This window comes from Strix uralensis, chromosome 18 (assembly GCF_047716275.1).
Source record: "Strix uralensis isolate ZFMK-TIS-50842 chromosome 18, bStrUra1, whole genome shotgun sequence".
Classification (NCBI taxonomy): Eukaryota; Metazoa; Chordata; class Aves; order Strigiformes; family Strigidae; genus Strix; species Strix uralensis.
The window spans coordinates 5926394-5949502 of record NC_133989.1 but is presented as its reverse complement, the minus strand read 5'-3'; the positions used below and the strand labels follow the sequence as shown (position 1 = coordinate 5949502).

The window sequence follows — 23109 nt, the reverse complement described above, 5'->3', positions numbered from 1 at the left end:
TCAAAACTCCACCTTGGCCACAAGTTGCCTTCTAGTCTTGTTGTGGCTGAATTGTTAATAAAGTGAGGGTGGGTTTGTGTAATTGATAAGGATGTAGGACTGCAGGTGGCCTTCATGCATGCCTATTTCACTGAATCTGATCTGCACAATATTAAAAGTACACACATTATTTACATATAACAAAAAAGTGGCAACCTACATTCATTAGGCTTCATAAATTTTCAACTTAAACAATGCTGTGCTTTACAACCAGCCTGGATGAAAATGTGGGTGAGCTCTTCAAATACAAGCAGGTAGGTTCAGAACTGCCAGTTGCGGTAAGATGATACAACTTGGCAAACCCTTTAAGATGTGGATCATGAAACGCTTAAGGGTGCTCTCTACTTCTTTCGGGAAAAGTAGAACTTGGAAACGTCTGGGCAGCAATACTGAACAGTTGTTTACTTTAGGGTTTTTTATTATGTATGACTATATGTTGTATAAAGTTTCCTCTGTCTTAATTCCTCACCATTAGTTTCCAATTAACTTGCAGATATGTATAAAGCTTGTCTTTTCTACTAATTACTGGACTGACAATGCCTAGCTCAGAGAATCAGTTTATAAAAATAAAACATAGGAGATTAAGTGAAAGAAGATAACCTTTCCAGAGTATCAGCCGAGGAAAGCTCTGCTCCAAAGCGTAAGTGAACTCAATTCTCTTCTGATTTGAGATCTAGTAAAATGTTATGACCTAATCCATAGTTTATGCTATAAATTAAACCCCCACAACTAGCAAAAATAATGATCCAAGAACATCCTAGGCTCCAAATCTAATTAACTAAGCAAAGTAGAATAGCAGGGACCTGGGAAAGAAAATGCACCCCTTTTATGACATTACATAACCATCTTTTCTCCAACAGAGAAAGAATTTAAGGAAGAACAGCAGTATGTTATTAGAGCGTGTTGCCGTACGTTGCTGAAGCTTCTAAAAATTAGTCCTGATATATTGGCTAGAAGGAGTTAGCAGGTTTCACTTGCATTATGCAAAACCAAGAGTTATACTGAACACATATATGGGTTTGGTTTGTTTTGGCACAGAATGAAAGACATCTCAGAACAAAAACAAAAGATGAAACAGGGTGGTTAAGCAGACGAGCTGAAAAATGGATTATCATGGACGAGAGCAGCTGAAGTGTTGAGGTGTGTAAATACTGCAGATGTGCTTAGAGCGTTGAATGTCATCATCCTGTTCAGTGGTGTTAATTTTAACATACACATCAGTCATTTACCATTGCTTTTATTGCCAGAAATGAGAACAACCCTCTCGTTAGGAATTACAGATCTCCTTAGATACCTTATGTGTTTTGAGTAATTATCAAGTAAAACAACATTCATGATAAAGAGCTGGTGTGAGGTACACGGCATCACAGCTTGTACTGGTGTGATAAAATGAATTTTCGCAATGTTTTACCATATTTTTATTCACCTCTTACTTCTTTGCTAATCGGCCCTGATTAGGACTTACTCAATGTAACCGTGTGTTTCAAGTTGCTATTCTTTGGAAGCTGATTGATTTCGATACACTTGCTTTTAATCTCTACAAAGCACATCTCCTCCCAAAGTTCTATATGCCTAAAGTCCAGTTGCCTAATGAATACTTTTTGGTGTATATAAATTGCCATTTTTTTAAGACCAGCATCTTCCCGCTGGTAACATAGGTGTCTTAAACTCCTGCTTCATTGTTACCTCCCGCTGGCTTTGACAGGTTACAGCAATGCTTTATAAATTCTTAGGAACTTTTTAGAATGCTTAAAACGGGGTGGGGGTGGGGGGAGTGTACTGCTATTGTAACTACACTGCCCTAAGGCTATCAATAAAGGAATACTCTATATTAGACCAACCCCTAAATTTAAAAAATATTTTAAATCCTGCTCGTTGGAGGGGAAAAAAAAAAAACCTAACAAAAAAACCAAGAAACTAAACACAATTTTAAAATGCCCCAAAACAAAAAACTCCAAAAACAACCCAAAACTTTGGTTACAGTTTAGTTAAAAAGGAGGGGGGGGATGTCTTAAAATCAGCGAGATGACCTGCAAGTCTCTGTTTCTCAAAAAGTTAGTCTTTCCTGTAGCTTGATGGCAGTGACCAGGATTTCCTGGGGCTGGAAAGCCCCGTTCTTAGCCCCGCAGTCCCGCCGCACTCGCCCCAGGATCTCCCCGTGCGGAGCCGCGCCCACCGCCCCTCCTCGGCCTGGAGGCGTTTCCCTTCCCCGTTTCTAGGCGGAAGGTCCCGCCGGGGCCGCGGGCAGGGGCGGCCGGTCCCGGTTCGGGGGCTGCCCTGTGGCGATACCGACCCGGGTTGACGGAGTCACGGCCTGAAGTAACAAGCTGCTACTGGATAATGAGGCATTTATCACAAATAATGATTTTCAGTGACGATGAAAGTTCATGAATACTAATTAGACCTCTTTCTCCCCCGTAAGGTTACCGGTGTAGGGGGTGGCCCGAGCCAAACGAGCACCCAAAAGAAGAGGTGACCCCCCCCCCCCCGACCCCGCTCAGCCCTGCCCCAGCCGGGCCGCGCCGGGGGCCGAGGGGCGGCGGGGCCGGGCGGCAGCAGACGTCAGCCGCAGCCTCTCTCTGGGCCCCGCCGTGCTGCATCATCCCGCCCCCGTCCCGCCTCCCGCCCTCTCCCCGCGTCCCCGCCAGGGCCCCGTGCGCGCTGGGAGACCCCGAGCCGCCGCCCGCCCGCCCTCCCCGGCCTGGCCCCGCTCCGCTGCCCGCAGCGCCGCTGCCTTCGCCGCTCCGGGGCCGCTTGGTGGGGGGTGAATCACCCGGCCGGGCGTGCCCCCCCCCTCCCGCGCCTGCCTGCCTTCCCTCCTCCCCTCCCTCCCTCCCCCCTTCTTTCCCCTCCCTCCCCGTCCCTTCCTCTCTCCGCCTGGTGCCGCCACCGCCGAGGAGGAGGAACATGGCGAAAGCGGAGCAGGTCCTCAGCCTCGAACCGCAGCACGAGCTCAAATTCAAAGGTACGACGCGGCCGCCGCCATCCCCCGCCGCCTCCCCGCGCTGCGCCGGCGGCGCGGCCGCTCTCCGGCCCCGCTCCAGCGGCAGCCATTTTCCGGGGGCCGGGGCTGGGCACCAGCCGCTAAAATGTCCTTCAGCGCCGCCGCCTCCCGCCCTGCCGGGCCTCTCCCGCCTGCCGCGGGGCGAGGAGGCGTCCGGCCGCCCGGCCCCTCTCGCCCCTCAGCCCCGTGGGGCCGCAGCGGGGCGCGGGGGGTCCCCGCCGGGCCTGCCCCCGCCGCGGCTGCGCCGCCCGCCCCCACCCGCGCCGCGGGCGGCTGCTGCAGGGCCGAGGGCGGCCTGAGGGGAGAGCGGGCGGGGAGCGGGGGGTTGTCCCGGCCGCCGCCTGCCGCAGCCGGCAGCGGGGCAGCGCGCTCCGAAGAAGCCCGCTTCTCCCCCGCGCTGACCTCCCCCCGCCGGGCGTGGGCCGGGGGCTGCAGGCGGCGGTGGGCAGCGCCCGAACATCCCCCACCCCGGGGAGGGCGAAATACCCGAGGCAGCGGGAGCAGCTCCCGGCCCCCGCGAAGGGGAAGGGCAAGGGGGTGTTTTTCGGGCTGAAGGCGCTCGGCGGCTCCGAGCCCCCCCGGCCCTGAGGCGGAGGGAGGCGAGACCTCCCCGCGCTGTCACGCAGCCGGGGCGTGGGGCACCCGGAGCGGTGCGGGCGGCTCAGCCGGGCTTTGAGAGAAAACACAGGGCCCCTGGCCAGGTGCTGGGCAGCCTTTCGTGCCTTCTTCATAGGGTTACTATAACTCGACAAGCCGTTTAGATAAATTAATCGTGAATACTCTGCCTGTGCGAAAATCCGTCCTTTCTTTAAATAAAAATCTTGAATGGGTTTGAATTTTCGCTAGCGTTGAAATTCCTGTCTTGTAGCCTGACAGCACTACTGTAATACAATATTCTGGGATTACAAATAAGCATTCAGCGAGTTTATTTATGCTACCGGAGTCAGAGGTGCTTTATAGCTTCATTTGAATATCTGGCAAATACGCTTTTTTTTTTTTAAATAGTGATTTATTTACTGGCTTCTGGTAAAAATAATACTCCTTTAAAACCCTTTCATGTACATTTTCAAATGCAGGCGAAGTCTTTACCTGTTTTTCTTAGTAAATTTATTAGAAGTAATATAAAGTGGGCTTATCAAAACGCATGGTAATAAGCACTGGGTCGAATGAATATATCTTTGTTGTAAGCTGAAGTATTTGCATGTTGTTATGGCAGCAGTATCAAACATGCTTAAGAAGGAAACTATTGTTGTCTTAACATTCTTTATGTTAAGTATGATTAGATGAAAATCAGCTCTTGTTCTGAATAATACTGCTTTCAACAGGCAAGCAAAGCCAAACTCAGGTGGGCAAAAAGTGGGGCCTTAATTGGTACTGACTTGCTAATGAGACATAATTGTGATTCAGGGTTTGGTGGATTGTTTTTTTTTTCCCTTCATCACAGGTACGTATAAACCCAGCCAAACTCTGTTTTTTGCTGAAATAAAGATAGCTTGTCAGGCTGCCTGTCTTTCAGTTGAGGTTCTGGGCTAAACAGTAACCGTTGAAGTTAAATCAACTAACCATACAGATTTTGGTTGCCAGATCTTTAGCCAACAATGTATACACCTTATAATGTAAAATGTTACTTGACTCACTGCAGCTATTAAATGGCTTAGTTTAAAAGTATGCTTAAATATTAATGTTCAAGCAGACTTAATGCTATGGGTAGCATTCATGTACTTTGGCAATAAATTCTTACAGTCCTTTCTAACAAGCAGTGCTGACCGCTGTCCTTCATTCAGGAAAGGCCAATTTGAAGTATTCATGAAGTAAATTCTGCTCTAAGCATTCTTGTCATACTGGTTTTGTGATGGCATATTGCCTGGTAATATAGCAGTAATAATTTTCTCACCTTTGTAAATAGTAGCATTTATTTCCAGAGTGTTGCTTTGCACTGTACGAGTAGATATAAACTGACAGAGGTCAGGAGCGCTGCTAACCGGTACGGTTGTGCTTCCTCGCTGGTGTGCGCTGAAAGATCTGATGCTTAATGTAGGGCAGCAATGTCAGTGAGGCAGGACTGTAAACCGACTTGCACAAACACTGGAAATGGGTAAAGGTCTTAGGCAAAATGCAGACAGGTAGAAAAAGCAGAAAATAGTTAGCTCTGATGCTTTTAAAGTGCTCTGTTACAGTTCTTAAATATAAAATCTAGAGGGAGGTATGATGTTCACAAAATAATGTGGGGAATATGATACCGAAGTGAGGATTTGTTCTGTAATGTGGCCCAGTCATTATGGGGTTGCAGCCATCTCTCTCTTAGCCAGCACTTTCACTTGTAAAGGGTTGAAGACATTTTTTTAAGAATCTTTTGAACCCCCTGGGTTTACAGTGAATTTTCTAAATTTGTTTGGCGCTCTGTTTCAAAATACTGGGTTTGTGACTTGTTTGCAAAAATATCAAAGGAGTTTTTCATGCAGGAATCTTTTTCACAGCATGTGAATGTGAGCAGGGGTTGTCTTTCCTCTCTGCCTCACATCTCCTACACCATAACACACATGCTCCAAAATAGCATCAGCATGTGCTGTGCTGAAATGCAGCTGTGAATAGTGGGAGGCAGGACACCATTATGTGGCCGGAGGTGCCCATTTACTTGCCCTCCTGGTCTTTGATGCCATGTGAAATAAGAGCTTTACTGTCTTGCCAGTGACTTCCTCCACTTCTTGGTTGTTGTGGACTTGCAGCCTAGGTGACAAAGCATCAAACTACAGGTTTATTGCTCAGACTTTATTGGTAATGAATGGTGAAAAAGAGTATTGTTGTTATACATGACAACATTTCCATTTATGTTTCCTTTTTTTTTTTTTTTTTTTCATTCTATCCAGGAGATAACATCCAACAATATGCTAAGAATTAGTTAGATTACAATATTCAAGTCTCTGACTTTAGGAATTACTGGATTTAAATTTAGACAGGGATGTGTAATTCTGACCCCTTTTGCTAGGTGCTTTTTGATACAGCTGTTAATTACAGTGCCCCAGTTGTGCTGTAGGGCACTGCCTCATGCATTTCACAGGATGGCTACCTGGTGAGGCCAATCTGTCATTTCAGCATAATGTGCCCATCTGGAATAGAGATCATTTGTTTAATGTCAGCAAGTAAAATTTTGTTAGTGTAACTTATTTTAGAACTTGCCTGGGTCTTTAGGTGTTTGAAATGCTGCTGCATTCTTTGCAGATGCAGAGCGTCAGGGGATCAGTGTTTAGTAGGGGACATGCACAAAAACGAAGGTGGTTTAGGCTGAGGTACATACCAGCAATGTTTTTAGAGGTTTGCTACAGGTTAGGCTGGACTTATGACTCAGCACTCTGTTGCAGTGCTCCCCAAGTGGCAAATAGCAGTACTGCCAAACGCAGGATTAATTCCTCGCAAAACTGTGTAAGTTGCTGCCAATTGGAAATGCTGTTTCCTGTTCCCAGTGTGTGATTTTGCACCTGCACATAAGCGGTATGTCACTGTGTAACTTTGCTTTCTGCAAAGGGCACAATAATAAACCAGAATAGCCAATACTCTCCAGTCCTAATAGTACTGATTCAGCCCTGGCCTGAGGCCTAGCAGTGTTGTTTCCAAGCTGTCACCTGTCACTACCTCAAGTGAATCCCATGGGTACCTCAGAGCTGCAGTCCAAAGGTGTGGCCCTGGCCTGTGTAGATGTGCTCAGTCCAGCAGTGTATCTGCAGCACGGTGAGTGAAGTATTTAGTATTTAGCCACAGTCCCATGCAGCTCGTGTAACCTGCATTACCATGGCTAGGTGGCTGCCGCTCCCTAATAAGATAATTTGAGCTCCTTCAGGCAAGTCTGTGTAAACTATAGTCAGATCTGTGCATTACATGTAGGTGTGCAAAACCTCCCGTATCTGACATGAATATCCAGTTCTTATCAGATACCAGGCAAAGACTCTTCAGCCCAGCAGTTCAGTAACGTTTGAGATGTAAGATGAGTCTTTACTGAACCTGCAGTTGTCAAGCCTCAGAAGAGAGGTTAAGGACTTAGTTGGACACTGCAGCTGAACTGTATAATTACACCTCTGTCCCTGTCGTGATCTGTCTGTAATGATTGAGGCACTCCTACACTGAAGGTATTCGGAGGGATTGGATTCTGTTCTGTATTGGATAAATAGGGATTTCTGGTCACTGCCACTGGAATAGGCAGTGTTTCAGAACGTAAAATACTGACAGTGTTGTGAGAATTTGCCTGTTTAGTATAATTAATATGCATCTTTTAAGATGAAAATTCACATGCTGTTTTCTTTAAACTATTATTAGAACCCTCCTGGTATTCACAGCATAATGGCAGTCAGTACTAGGATTTCTTTTGAAGGCTGCTGTGTCAATGGCTATCTACTTTTCTGCTGGAAAATGTCCACGCTTCCCTCTGTCTAGCTTGAGTCCTAGTAAAGTCACTGTCACCGTGTTAAATACAAGTAAACCTTCACATCTGTCAAGTTATACACTTAAAAATAGGACATAGTATTTAAATAACAAGCGGGCTTCTTAAATCTAAACAAATCTAAGTATATAGCCCAACTATCAAACAAAGTTAGTCATTCTCAGGTGACACTTAAATATTTGCAGTTCATGTTATGCTCACTGTTCTTGAAACAGCTAAAAATCAATAGCTTATTCTATTAAGTGTTTGTTACAGTTGTACAGATTCACTGCATCTCACTGAATTATTCTGATTTCACGTGCACCATTAGTTTTATAATTGCTTCATCATTTTGCATAGACTCTTCACTTTAAAAGAGTAGTGTTTGAAGGAAAAGGACTGGAGATAAAAGCAAGATAGTGATGCGTTATGAGTGTCTCATGACACATCTCATTTTTTGAAAGGTGGAATGAGTTGAAGATAGTGCTTCTGTTGAGCTTCATTAATGAGCTGGGGTCCTGTGCACTAGAGACATGACACTGAACAGCTCCACTGGGAAAGGGGCAAGGAGGTGTACGTGTGGGGGCTACCAGAAATTTGAAACTTTGAATAGGATGGTTAGAGAGCCAAGTAACAATTATTTGAGATGTGTGAAGCAGTCAAGGAGGTTTAGCTGCATTTTCTGTTAAATTTAATTAATGTATTTAGGTCTCCCAAGACTATTTCCAAAAATCTCACAATCTGCTTGAAGGCTTTGGCCAATGTGATTTATGGGTTAAGGGCTTTTGAATAATACTGTACTGCATAGATTTTAAGAATTGCAGTTGAAGTAACAAGCATTAATGGGATCAAAGTATTACTATTTCAAGGAAGGTCCTAATGCAGTGATAAAATCAGCACAAGTGACTGTCATTTGGTGGTTACTTAGTTTTGTGGGGATTTTGTGTTTTTAATATGATCAACTGGTTGCCTTTATTGTAAGGGATGGGACACATTCATAATTTCCCATTCCTTGGGAATCTCATGTTTGTGCACCAATTTTCAGCTCACTTTGAGCTGTGGAACCATTGCAATGACACGTGAAAAAGTTTGTCAAGTTTGTTATTTAAAGCTCACCAGTGTGGCGGACTGCCAGTCTGATTTGGTTGATGGGATGTGTCCTAGTCATCACTTCAGAAAATACATCTGAAAACAAAATTATATTGAAAATACTTACGTAAGTGTAGGGTCAGGGGTGGCTGCCTTAAATCCTAGGAGCATGGCTATCATGTCAAAATAAAGACACAGGTGATGTATCATAGTGGGTGCAGGTTTACACAGATGCTTAGCAGTAAATTGTATTTACCAGCTGCTACCCTGCATGCCATGTGCAATGTCTTATCACTTGTGAAAGAGGAATCTGGAGTAGAAATTTGCACAGGAGTTTCTGATAGTTTCTTCTCATTGGAAATGAAATTACTGCCTTTTTTGTCTCACTTCACAGGTTTTATAAATTAAAAACTTATCAGTAGTCATGCAATGCTTTCTTTCTTTTAAAATAGGTTAGCTACCTTTGAATACAAGGCTGAATTTTGTTTAATTGCACTCATAATTCAGAATTAAGATTTTAAAATTAGAGTACAAACCTTTAAATAGATTGTCAGGTCTGTTTTGAAACTCAACTGGAAAAAAGGCATCATCACCATAGCGAATGATCCAACTTTATAAGCTCAGGTCAGCTTACACCTATGAACAAATACCCAATTTTAAAAGAAGCTTAATTTGTTGTATGCACCCAGCTCTGGAAGGTATTGATTGAATCAAATGAGCGACTTCTGCATATGTTGTTATGCAATTTTTCTAGAAAACTGGGTGCCCAAGGGTTTGTCTTTTTTCTTGCTTTTAGATTGCCTCTAAACATCGCTTTCTGCCTAGCTGGAGACAATGCAGGAATCAAATGACCCTTGCTAATTCTGCCCACATCTTGCAGTCACACTCATTTTCTACTATCTTGTTACCATATTGGTCTTATGTTTGCTCCCTGCTGGGGACAACTAATAACTACTGAATGCATTTCATAGTTGGTACAATAACAGCCTTTTTGCTTTTTCTGTCAGTGTAGTTGGTTGGCTTTGAAAGCTTTATTGATGATGTTTGCAACAGTTTTGTTTGTGGTAACAGCTGTTGTTTCAGACTTAAATTTCATCTTTGTACTTGTAGGGAATGTGATCTTTAACATTATTATTGTGCTGCTGCAAGCTGGTTTGTTTTTTGGTTTTTGGTTTTTTTTACTCCAAGTAAATTCTCACTGATTTAAGTGGTTAGGTCAGGAACTCCTTCCCAGTTAGACCTCTCCTCTCTGAATGGGAGGCTCTGACACTGATGTGACAGTTCCTACCACAAGTAACATCGAAGCCTCCTGTGTGGTCTTCCTGTGTGATGACCAGAGGCAGAAAGGAAGCCTATTTTACATACATATATGAATATTTAAATACCAGTTTATCTAAACTAGGAGCCAGACTCATGCCAGGTGTCTTCCTCTGGCATTTGACCCAATACTTATTCAATATATAAATCCTTTCGTACCTGCTTTGTAGACTGAGGTGTCTGTAGAGGCATATAGGATATTTTCTGAGATGTCTGGGATGTTCTGAAGTTGAGACTTGGCCTGCTAGGCAACCTTTCATAAAGAGGGATTTGTGCCATCAGTCTGGAACAGCTGTCACAATCTTGCTGTCATTGAAAATGTATGCAAAGCAAATCACCATTGCCATGTTTAATTCAGTGCAGGATTAAAATGCACATGGATAGAAGTGATTGAGTGTTTACACTAGCAAGACCAGACTGAGAGTTGACTGAGTCTGTCCTTTTCTGTATTATAGGTGTTCTGAAAATTGCTTACTTCAACTCTAATTCTTCTGGCCTCAAAAACATTTGTACAGATTGGGTACTGCTGCTGCTTGCAGTACTTTATCCCACATTATTATAAATACTTTATGAAAATAATCTCTTTACTAAACTACTTTAGTGTCTGGTTCTCTGAGCTGTAAACGAAGTCCGTCATAGCATGGTGCTATGGATTAAAGATTTCATCATTATAAATTTAATCCTGTTTTCTTGGTTGATTTCCACAAGGGGTGGAAAAAATAGAGAAGGCGGAGGTTTGCCTGGTGATCCAGTTGCTTACATTGCAAATTATCAAATCATGTAGGTGTGGGGCTCACTGTGGAGCCAAATCTTATGTTTTTGCAAGCAATTTGAAAGACCTAATTCACGTTAGTTGTGCTTGTAGAAGGCATGTCAAATGACTGTAATTCTTTAAGAAAAAAAAAAGTGCACTTTTTTGTTTTTCCTATGACTGCTCCTTTTCATCTAACCAGTTACTTCATCCTTACTGGTGCTTCTAATGTTTCTTGCAAGCAGGAGTCCAGCCCTCCTGTATGCGGTTCCATGTTTGGACTGCCACTGTTGCCTGTTTATATTTGCAACTGCTGCTTCTTGTGATATGTGAATTAACAATGTATTTTGCATCTTTTCAAAATATGCGCATGCATAATTTCCTCTGTTTTGCAATGTCTCCTCTCTGGCCTTCCTACATTTTCACCAGGCTAGGAAGGAAGCATAACAGCAGTAAGATTTTTTTTTTTTTTTCTTTCTTTGTATAGCTGTTTTTGCACTACAATTACTGGCATCATACGGTGGCACAGATAATGCTTATGGAAGTTTAGGTTTGGAGAATGCAACTTCACGTTTGTATCTTGTTCTATGCCAGACAGTATAAGCTGTCAGGTATTTTTTTCCTCATTAAGTTTTCTCACTGCTTCTGACTAAATTTCTGACTTGGTTTTGGTTTGGTAATTTTTTTTCCTTTGATTCTGAAAGCACAGTGAATAGGCTGGTTTTCAGGTGGTTCCCCAGAAATGTATCTTGCTAAATTCAGGATTCCTTCCTTATTGGTAGCTATAATTAGTTTCTTACTGCCTTTTTTTTTTTTTTACTTACTAGAAAAGCAGCTACTCACTGTGCATCCCAAAATCTCTAATTTTGCGTGTTTCTTCTGATATTTGCAATTTATGCATAGTTTTGCACTTAAAATATTTGCTCAGTTGCTATTTAAGTTACACATCGAATTTGTCTATTTGAAGAGTGTATGTGAGCATAAAATTAGAGTAGTGAAGTTGCTCCTTCCCTACCATTTTAATGTACATCTGAAATGGAAATTAGTGATGAAATTAGACCAGGAAAAATTGCTTCACAAGAAGTACAGGAAAAAGTACAGTTTGGGATGGTGATTAAAATCGCAATGCTTCTTCTGGGGAGATACTTTATGTTCAGTCTTTAGCACTGTTTTTGCCAGGGAGGCTTGCACATCAGGCCATCATTATGCTGCGCTCTGCTCTCTGCTGCTGCATCCCCACTTCTCCCTGGGGGCCTGTGCTTTGTTTCAGTATCCTTTCAATATCCACCCAGCAACCCCCATGAATGAGGCTTCTTGCCGTGTAGAATAAGTAGGTGTCTTCTTATAAGCAGGTCTTACTATGTCATGCTTATTGAAAGAGATGTAGCTACTATTCCACTATCAAAAGGGAGTATGCCACTATTTTCTGAGCCATTTTCATACCTGGGGAGAGTTAGTACATGTGATATTTGTGAGTGGAATGAACAAAGTAATATGATACGTTTGGCATTTGGTTCTAAAAGGATATGAAAGCACAGCTGAAACAGAGATATACCTCTAAAAGCAGCCAACTCTGCTATCAGTCTCTTGTTTATGCAATTGTGTGTGGAAAACTGCTTTAAGTTTAGGATGTAGAGAAAATATTTTGTGTTGCGCAATCTTGTTGCTGAAGATTGCTGTAAGTAATGTTTGGGTGTAATAAAACTCTGAAGAGATCAGTTGGAAAAAAACAAATTACACTGGTACCAAAATTACTTAAAGGGCATGTTCTTCCATTTCTCTTGGCAAGCTTATGTGTAGCCTCTCAGTCCTTACAACTGTGAAGTCAAACTGTTAATGATCCTCTGAGGAATAAAAAGTGACAAAAATTACATACTAATAGATACCCTGAAAATAGTCTTGCGTTTCTTACTTGTTTTTTCTCTTTTTTTTTTTTTTTTCCCCCATTAAGCATGAGGCATGCTCTGGCAAAAATAGTTTGTGGCAAAATAGGCCAGAGAGGGACACTGATTAATCCGTCCAAATGGGATAATTTACTGGCAACCTTGCTCCAACTTTGGCATCTGGATCATGTAATTTTGTTGGTGTTCTACATCATCTTTTTTTTTTTCCCTCTTAGATCATTTTATTGATTACATATTTTTTTAAAAAAAATTACTCCACTGCGTCAGCTATTGCATGGGGAGTGATTTGGATGGCACTTCTATTTTTGTAATAGTTTTTTCATCAAGGCTTCTACTGCTTAACACAGCAGAAGTGGAAATGACCACTTCCCTCTTGTCACTTCGCTTCAAGGGCTCTTTCAGGTGAGGATAGTCATGGTAAGAGTAAAGAAATTGATTCCACAGGCGTGGGGTTTTCTGACGGCTTCCATTTGAAATCTAAGCTGAGATTGAAAGGTTTGTGAGTGGTTTACACAAGGATTAAGAGCAGCCTAGGTTTTTCTTAAAAATAATTACCAAATTTGGAGTTGTTGGATTCTCTCAGCAAGTTACTTGTGAAATCAGATGTTTATGCAACACAGGCCCCTCTTGTTTCTCATTCTTCGACTTCTTTGATTTCAAAAGTTGCGGGTGCTCACTTAATTATGAATGTCTCCAGAGCTAGATGATGATGATGATTAAAACTTGGCATACAGTACTTTTTAAAACACTAATCTTCACAAGATTCTCTGTAATTAGATAAGTATTCTCCTGACTTCACAGAGAGGAAAACTGTAAGGGTCCAAACCTGCTTCTGTTTTGGAGTCGCTATCAACTCTTAAGGCTCTTAATAGCAGAAGATCAAGCCCTTAAGTGATTTGTCTAAAGACAAGTAAGAAGGTGGGAGAGTTTGATTGGATCTTGGGTGTTCTTGATTCACAGGCACCTGGCTGATATCTCAAGATGTCTTGCTTGACATTTCGGCTTTTTTCATTTTTAGTGTTTATCTTCAAAGGTCATCAATTTATATGTAAACTTTAAAAAGAAGTATACAGTAAGTCAAGTTCCACACCTGTTAGTGAGCCCTCTTGCTCACGATAGTGTTTTTGAGTACCTCTCTATTGCTGATAGACACCCCCAAAAATAAAATGGGAGAAATCGTGGAAATAAAATGAAATCATTTGGGTACTGTCAGAGGCGAAGTAAAGGAACTGAGAAACAACTTGGATACGATGATAAGAAAAGTTATACGTGGAAAGGATGAAATATTCAGATGGAGAGATGACTGTGTTCTTAAGTGGTGGTTGTTTTGTCGGTGGTGCTAATGCGCTCTCGTTAGGACGCTGCAGTAGGTGTGTACATGCTAGAGCAGGGTGAGGTCCATCCCCATTTTGAGGGGCTGACTGAGCTGGTGGGGAGGCTCTTCACACTGTGGAGCAGGAGCCAGCATGTGTGTGATGGGGAAGGGAGCCTGAAGTACCGTGTTCAATGCCCACCCTCTCCATCTCATACATGCAAGGTTAATGGGGCTCTTTCACTGAATGAATTATTGCTCTGCATTGACATTTACTAGTCAGGACACATCAACGTGTAGGATTTGGGCTCTTGAGAATAGCCACAAAACAATTTAAGTTTCTCACCTGCTGCTTTCTAACTTATTAAAGGTTCCTTCGTTACTTTTCTAAGGCTGATTAATATGTCAGGTGATGAATGGCTTTCATCTGACACATCGATGGGATTAACCATCCTTCCCCTCCTATTGTCGCATTCCACTGCTTTGCACAAAGGCAGTATAGGAGGGGTTGTCTCACTAGAAGCTCTATCTGTATTTCTGCTGGTTTCCAATTACCTGGCTTTTGGATACATGTCTGTGGTGCTGAGTTGGAGTGGCAAAAGTTGTTTAGGGAGAGATGATGAAAGTGCATCAAAAACATTCTGGGAATAACATGGGCAGCTAGATGAGAATTTATTCATAGTCTTGTTTATTAACAGTTGCCAGTTTAATATGACTACAATTGTATCAAGTGCTCCTGTAGTGCTTTTGCTCTGATAAGCACCAGTTCACTACATTTTTTAGGGGATGCCCGGCTTTAAACAGATGAGAATTTGCATTAGATTTAAGCACAAAAAATTTAGGCATGTGCCTTAATTTGAAAACTATGCTAACACTGCAGGTGTGACTGCGGTGTGTAAGCCTCAATGTGCTAGCTTTAACCTACTAAATATGAGACTTTGTTGCCTTAACTTGGCAGAAAGCTGTGCAGAAAGATGCAGTTTCCCTCATGCCAGTGTCCTGAGTGCTGCTTGATCTGGCTGAAAACTGATTCTCCTTTTTCTCTTCCCTTCTGTCCCCTCCCTCCCTCCCTCCCTGTCTTGTAAGTGGATTAATTTTCAGCCCAAGCAGCTCCCTGGCTCAGCTCTCAGCACAAGCAGGTGAACGGTGTGCAGCTAAGCACTTGGTGGAGATGAGAGGTCAGACCACCTCCCCTTTCAGCAGAGAGATGGACTGATGCAGGAATAAGGCAACCCTGGGACTGTGGCCCACCTAATGTGTGTAGTTAATTATAAAGATGTGGTAGTATTTGCACATACGAATCTGCAGAGAACCGCCTGTTTGGTTTGAATGTTCCTGCCCCAGCCTGTGCCATCAGAGCTTTACCTCTGCTGATACTGGCGCTGCCCTCTTTCACATGCCAGACAGTGCTGCAGCAGCGGTCTTGCTGCACTGAAAGTACATGTGTCTGAGGATTGTTTATTTGCCATGCTAAAGCACGAGATTTTGGTTAAGGTGAGAATAATTGTATTAAGATTCGGCGCGAATGATGTAGCTGTGTAACATGGTTACTGTGAGTAGTGAGTGGCAAGAAACTTGTAGCAAGTACTGTGCTGATCAAAAAGTTATCAGCCAGGATTTGCTGGTACAATTATGGGCAATTTTTATTGCAATGAGAGTTATTTAAAATTTAAATAGAGTTGACATCATGTTCTTTTGACCTAATTCTCTGGCTTTTGTATTATTGCTAATATGATCTGGGATATTATAATGCAGTACACTGCAGAATGGCACTCTTAGGAAAGATTGGTACAGCACTGGTGTTTGAATAGGAAATGGAGCGTGGCAAATTCTGAGATAATGCTGTGATCTTCAAATGTGAAGGATTGTATGCATAACTCCTGTGTGGAAAGCAACAGCTGTAGTTTGAAACTAACCCTGCTGAAAAGTGACCCTCTGGAAAAACCGTGATACTGTTTGTTGTTGCATGAGTATATGAGGTGATGTTTTCTTTTCTTTAAGTAGTACTGCTAGTTTGCATATCACTAGATGCCCAGTTTGCATTAACACAAGTTGACTTTATTCTAACTGGCAGGAAAAAAGTCATCAAGCCCTTGTGGAATATTCCAAACTTTCACTGCCAAATTCTATTTACTACATTCTTCCTTCTAGACAGCTTGCTCCCATGACAACCCCATGTCAGATAATGCATGTACAGACCCTGAGTTTCCCATAACTTTGTCCTTGGAATGACACCAGTGGCATTTTTCTCATGATCTTTGAAAACACAAGAGAAAAATAGTTCCTTTTTTTTTTAAAGTGTGAATTGTTACTTGGAAAGCATGCTGCCCCAATATAAGTTTCACTTATCTAGAAATATTAAGAGCAATCAAAAATACATTATTTTGTTTTGAATGTTATGAAATAAAGGTTTTTTAAGAGTGCAGCTTCTGTTTAGGCACACAGTAAGTCAGTCTTCACTGCAGAGTCAACTTGTTGATTTTTTTTTTTTATCTCAAGTACCATCCAGATGCACCAATCTGATTGTAATTGTGCTTACAGCCCACCTTGGGAGTACAGGCATTATCCAAGTGTTGCACATACTTTTATGAATATTCTGTCCACTTGCAGTGAGGACAAAGGCTTTGGAAAGAAGTGTAGAGCATTTTATCTTACTGTATCTGGGGATGTGATTCCAGAAGTCCTCATGTCTTGCGTTGAAAAATGAAGCTCCAGGGTAGATGTGTGTCTCCTAGACTGTTAGTTAATATCCAAGCTAACCTTACCTGCAGTGCTCAGATCCAGACATTAGAAAGCAAGGGTGTATCTCCAGTACAGAATTAGCCTGTGTTTATTCCAGGCTCAGTTCCCCCATATACTCCAGCCTCCCCCCAAAATGTCTAACCTAGGCTATAGTAATCTAACAACAGGCTGTCAAGGTTTCATTTCAGGCTGAGTTGACAGTCCATGGGCCATGCTCTTAAAAGTCAGGCCAACCAATAATATTTCACTGCCATGCCCTAATTACCCCTGAGTAATACTCTATTGTCTATTTCTCTTTTTTACATGCTTTAAAACACCTATAATGGCACTTTAATCCTGTGTTTGACTGCTCTGTTTTGCTTTGCTACAGTATTTGAACAGCAGTGCCATAAGGAGTATGCCTGCGCACAAGGTTGCTGAAAGCAGACTCAGCCTTCTAGTACAGTTGTGCTGGCTGATCTGTAAAACCTGTAATTTGGGGAAAAGGTATCTAAAGAAACTGGTTAAAGTTTAGCGGACAGAAAAGAGGAGAAAATGTCAAGCAGACAAGAAATGAATTCGGTCTGCTGAAAGGTTTTGCTGCCAAATATTTTGGTATGATCTATGTTAGCAATAAGTAACTCCATTTGGAAATTATTTTACACACAGAATTGTTTTCGTATTACTATTACAAACAGCAGCTCTGTGCTGGGGCATACAAATCCAGCATGTATTCGTGGATCAGCCAAGTAAAAACATGGTATTTCCCACAGGAAATCTATCCCAGCGTGCAGACTAGTAAAGCACTGTTGAGGATGCAGCTGCATATGTAGGGCTTTGTACAGACGACCCTCCCTCTGTGCTGGAATAGCTCAAGCTGTAGTTTTTTAGTAAAGACACATCCTTAATGCTTAGGCATCAAGTAATTTCGCCTGAAATGTTAGATTTCTCCCAGTTAGAGCTGTCTTGAAGATCTGCTACTGTCTTTACACACCTAAATGTTTGCTGGATTTTTCTGATAGTTTGGCTTGTTTAACTTCTTTAACAACTCTTGGGTGCTTCTGCCCGGTTATTTTCCATTAGACTTAAAGTCTGTCTCTGCATGCAGAACACAGAGAGAACTTGACAGCTGTGTTTCATTCTCTTTCAAATCTCAGTGTTTCACCAGGCACAGGTTTAGTGAATCTTTATTAGGGAATCTGAAAATTTTATTGCTTCAGTTTTTTGCTACCAGGTTGCATTGTAAATACAAAGCTGGCTTGTTCAGAGTGCAGGTGCTACATTGTTGTCTGGTTGGGTTTTTTTGTGTGTGATTGTTTTGGGGTTTTTTCCCCTTCTAATTACTTAAAACAAATTGGGTTGAGGATAAGGTTGCAGGATTGTAATACTTTTACAGGTGTATTAAATGTCATCTTAGGAGAAATATTTGTGTGATAAATTTATAGAAAAGGAAACAGATTATTTTAAGCCAACCGTGCTGCAGGAGGAGGATGGTGCAGTGTTTTCTGCTAGTATCTTTATTATCATCATCATTCACCCTTTCTAAATTTTAGGGCTGTCATTTCTGCAAGGAAAGGTTCAGTGCTTTTTTTGACCAATTTGCTTTTACTCCTGAGGATAGATGAAGATATTTTATTCAGGAATCAAATGAATTACTTTTATGCAGAAGACAGTTGATCAAAGTGTGGTTATATTTCCTTTAATTTTACTTCTTTACCATCTAAGCAAGCACTGCAGTTGCGTGCTACTTGTCTGATGTATCAGTGTCTTGTAGAAAATTAGTAACTAGCCTTTCCTTTAACCTGAGGGATTTTGGCAGTTTTCAACTAGATTGTGAGCCTGTGAGAAATTGATTTGCCTGCGCTTGGTGTTGCAGAACTTGACAATGGTTTGATTCTGGCTTTGCTAATACTGACATCTTTGCCAGTGCTCTCAGCGTCCAAGAATTTTCCTACTTCCACGTGGTTATTTCCTGCCTCGGGTGAGGTAGGCTATTTTGTGAAGATTTCTTCTGGATTATCATTTCTAGTAGCCAGAAGAATTAAAAAAAAAAAAAAAAAAAACAAAAAACAGTTTAGGAGAAGGGGATGCACACTGAATGCTTACCTTGCTGGCTATGGTACAGCATTTCTGAATACCTGGTGGAATCCTGCTTCTGTGGAGGTACAGCTTAAAATATGCAGATGAATCTGTAGTAGACAGGTTTTTTTGTCATTCCTTTTCCCGTTAACATACTGTACTGTACTCCCCTATTTGTCATCTGAAACATAGGTATATATGGCATCTCTGTAAGCCTGGGTTTACTGGGATTCAGTAGTTAGAATGGAGTAACTGTGATAACAGCAGAGAATTTGGCATCATTTGAATGCCATATTGTTGTGTTGGCACCATGTATAAATGATTTCCTCCGTTTTGTTTTGCTATTAATGATCAACTTCAGCTGTTGGGCTGTGACTGTTGGAGCATGCTGCACATCAGAATGCTCCGAGGCCTCACTGCATCCTCAGCTTTGCGTGCACGATTATCTGTATGTGCCGTAGATGGAAATTGAACATCCAATTACTTTATAAGATTTGTGAACAGAGATTTAGAGCCTGCTTAGCCTCTGCTTGAAAAGTACTTTCTGTGTGATTTCAAGTCTGCTTTTGCTCTCCTCCTCAGGTCCTTTCACAGATGTTGTCACTACAAACCTGAAACTCGGCAATCCTACAGACAGAAATGTGTGCTTCAAAGTTAAGACCACAGCACCACGTAGATACTGTGTAAGGCCTAACAGTGGAATTATCGATGCAGGAACATCAATTAATGTTTCTGGTAAGCCATTCAAGCAGTTTTTTTGGTGATTGAAAATAGCTTCTTCTAATCAATTATTTCTTGGAATGCTTTGCAATCTGAAAGTATTTTGTTGAATGTTTGTAAAAGCAAGAGGTTTTGATTTCATGGAGAAGCAGCCATTTCAGAGATCCTTACTTGCCTTATTCCTGGTCTAGCAGTAACAAGTTTGGATTTATATCCTATTTTGGAGGGGAAAAAAGGGGAGAAATACATAAATGATTTATATAGTTCATTAGCAGCCTTAGCCAGCCTATCCAAACCAGTACTGCTGCAGCTCTGCTCTCCCTGTGGGATTATTTTTCTACAGTTAGTTTTTTGCCAGCTTAACTTCCTGAACCAGCTCACCGCAAGGTCAAACAAGTGCTTGGGACAGGCACATCGAGGGAAGAATAAAACTGAGCAGACTGCAGCCACACCAGGTGAGACTGGTGTTGGCTGTTGTCGAACTGCCTAATATAACCAATATTGAAAACATTTACTTTCAAACCAAGCTTGTTTTGTGTTCCTTGAAGATGCAATATGCTTTGGTGTTAGAAATGTCAAGTGACTAAATCTTTGCTGTTCCATAGGAAAAGTTAATGATTTTCTCTAATGAGTCAGTAGCTCTTGACTTGCCTAAGTTTGGTAATGGAAAAGCAAAGGAGTGGCTCACTTTGAAAGCATAAAGAGCTGACTGTGTCCCATAAACAGAATGTCTGTATATTATTAACTTGCTGATGATACATGCTTGAAAGTGATGTATTTTCTCAGTGACTTCTCTGATCCATGTTTTTAATAAAAAATTATATCAAAGGATATAGTAGTGGCATACTGCATGAATAAAGTCTGACTTTTTAGTTAAGAAATTCTTTTCTATAAACATGCAGATTTGTTTTACGGCTTTTAATAAATTTTTAATATTGGCATGATAAGAAAAATTACTTACTGATAGGTTATACAGTTTGCCATTAGTCTCTTACCAAACTTCTCTAACCCAGAATAAAAAAATTTGGGAGCTAAAACTACTGCTTTTTACTTGAAAAAAAATCAAAGTGTAAAAATTAAGACTTTGTTTTTTTACTTAATAAAATGTAAAATATTTAAACACCTCACCCTTGGAGAGCTTGCTTCAACAAAATAAAAATTGATCCCAAAAATACTTTCCCACTGTAACATTAAGAGACTCTAATCCTGTAAATTGTCTTATGCATGCCTACATTTGCACACTCATTGATCTGTTGTCTTTGGGATTTCTGTTGTGTCAAATTGAGCGTGCGTATGATTGCAGAATTGTGCCTCACTTGCAGTTAATCTCTGGGAAGCGTCACAGTGAGGAGATAACCAGTGTAATGTGGTAGCTACGGTGGGGCAGGCATAGCACTTGTACTGCAGGAAAAGGCTAGCACGTATCCAGTAAGCTCTGAAAAGACTAATATGTAAATGAAAAAGCTCTCTAGAGAGAAATTGAGATTTTTAATACTCGGGACAATTCCCAAGTAAAGCTGTCTGTCATCTATACTAGCTGCAGGCAAGCATATTAAATGCATAGAAATCAATGAATTGATAATGAAAATTAGCATGGTTTCTAGCTACAAATTATCTTCATGCTATAAAGATGGGGATTCTTTTCATCTTTCAGATGAACTTTCAAAATTAAAAGCCTACTTCCTTTGCAGGCACATACCAAGTTTTTTTTAATGTCATCTTGATCTCAACACTGAGTGTTTTCTTAAACTTCTTACAATGACCCTTCACTCTACCTTGAGCAGAATGTACTATAGGCAAGTGTTGTATGAACCATCTTGTGTTATGCTACCAGCATGCCTACATCTTTCTTGCTTTTCCAGCCCAACTCTTCCCAGCGGCATACCAGCTGGAATGTGGATCTAGTCCAAGACTTGACTTAAAGTATCCCATTATGAGAGATTCCTGTGCTAACCCTAAGCTATGCTTTGCTCTTGCTTACATAGCTTTGAAAATTTCCCTTTCCTGATAACTTTAGTGATTTATGATTCAGTTAGTTTCGCAAATGGCTACGGTATATTTAATCACAGGCTCATAGTTGTGTTCTACGTATTTTTATGCTGATAATAACTTAGTAATAATAAATAATGATCCTAAATTGCCAGTTGTTACATTAACATTGTATTTCAAAATGCAAGCAGTACACATTCATTGTTCTTTAGGTAATATATTAAGGTAAATTTATAGGTAGATAGGTAGAATTCTGGGGTTATAAATGTTAATTCTTTATTTTCTAGAACATTCTAAACTGAACCCCTTGTGCTGTGGTTGAATTTTTCTTTAATAGAGCTGTATATATTGCACTCCTAGTAGCTCCTTTAAACCGTGCATGGGAACTCATTTTGGACTTGAAGATGGCAGTGTCTTTGGTTCTGATTAGCATAAGGGATATTTTGGATGAGGGGATCAAAGAGGGGACTTTCATTAACTTACAGAACAGAATTGGTTTTGAATTCACAGAAAGCAGGGAGATGTGTTTCACCTTTGCTTTGGAGTAATGTTGCTTAAGAATAGAGGACTGATTTTGGAGTTAATGAAGTGAAAAATAAATAGAATTTATTTCTTTGCTTCTGAATAAGTTATTTTTCAGTCACGTAATTTAAGTCCTGCACAAGACATAAAAATAGGACTTGAGTAAATAGGACTTGAATTCATAGAATCATAGAATGGTTTGGGTTGGAAGGGACCTTAAAGATCATCTAGTTCCAGCCCCCAAATGCCTCCAAACCTAGTGAAAATGCTACTGATGAGAAATCATTAGAATATAGTTAATTCAGTAATAACTTCCAGACACTTAAACTAATTGGGCTGTATTTGCTATATGCAATCTGTCCTCTTGAGAATTGCTGACTGGCTTTAACACAGCAGCTTGGTAGCACTGCGTCAATACTGCACCTTGTCTCTCCAAAAAATCAGTGCCTAAGTATAGTGGCATGAAGCTCTGGAACAATTTATTAGTTTCTCGGAATATTACTGACTGAAGCTGAGTTTGGGGCAGCCTTATCTTCCTAGCACTGTAGTAACTGGATGCTTCTGTTATACCCCTGTGAAACTATACCTGTACTATTTTGATGTAAGTATATGAGAAGATATTCTGCCCTAAGACAGAGGCAGCAGTCAGAACATTATTCCACTTTATTTTGTACTAGTGTGACGGCTCATCTAAAACGTAAATTGCTAGAAAAGTAAGCCTTGCTTTGTTCTAGTGGAGTCTCAAATACTGGCTTTTTATGCCATATCACAGCTTTTCCTCAATATTGGCATTTAAGGCCCTGTCAGCCTGTGCTGCTTGCTGTGGTGTCAGGTTTGTAGCCCGTGTTTTCACCTGTTATATAATGGCATGTAATTTTAACAGCTGAGTTTATGTAACTGTTGGGAAGTGTATGTGTGCCTTGTCATCTGATTTCATTGCATTGGGTCTGAAATACTTTGGAAAGAAGTGTATTTGCACACAGTCCATTTTTGCTAAACATGTCTTATTTCAACAAAGATATCTGATTTTGTGGCTTTCGAGAGGTTGAAATCTAAATAAAAGGCATGAATGGATTACAAAGGAAAAGTGAAAAAATACAAGCAGATGCTGATGAGTCTGCAGATAGGTGTATAGCAGGGAGAGAGGGGAAGTACAGATGGTACCATCTGTGCACACTGTCCCGCTGAAGGGAGCAGTCTGAACATGCTTCCTAAAAATGGGGAGAAGCTGACATTATCCTTAGGTTGCTG

General features: G+C 41.3%; 1 protein-coding gene across 2 annotated transcripts in view; it reads left to right on the top strand.

Moving 5' to 3' along the window:
• Positions 1-2680: 2680 nt before the first annotated feature.
• The window catches only part of VAPB (VAMP associated protein B and C), a 32205-nt gene continuing 11776 nt past the window's right edge, over positions 2681-23109 (top strand). Inside the window, exons 1-2 of one of the 2 annotated variants that reach the window (XM_074888680.1) lie at positions 2681-3004; positions 19210-19362. In XM_074888680.1, coding sequence (XP_074744781.1) covers positions 2947-3004; positions 19210-19362 — 211 coding nt within the window. In that variant the 5' untranslated portion in view covers positions 2681-2946. The remainder of the gene's footprint in view (positions 3005-19209; positions 19363-23109) is intronic. The other variant, XM_074888679.1, reaches the window with a different exon arrangement.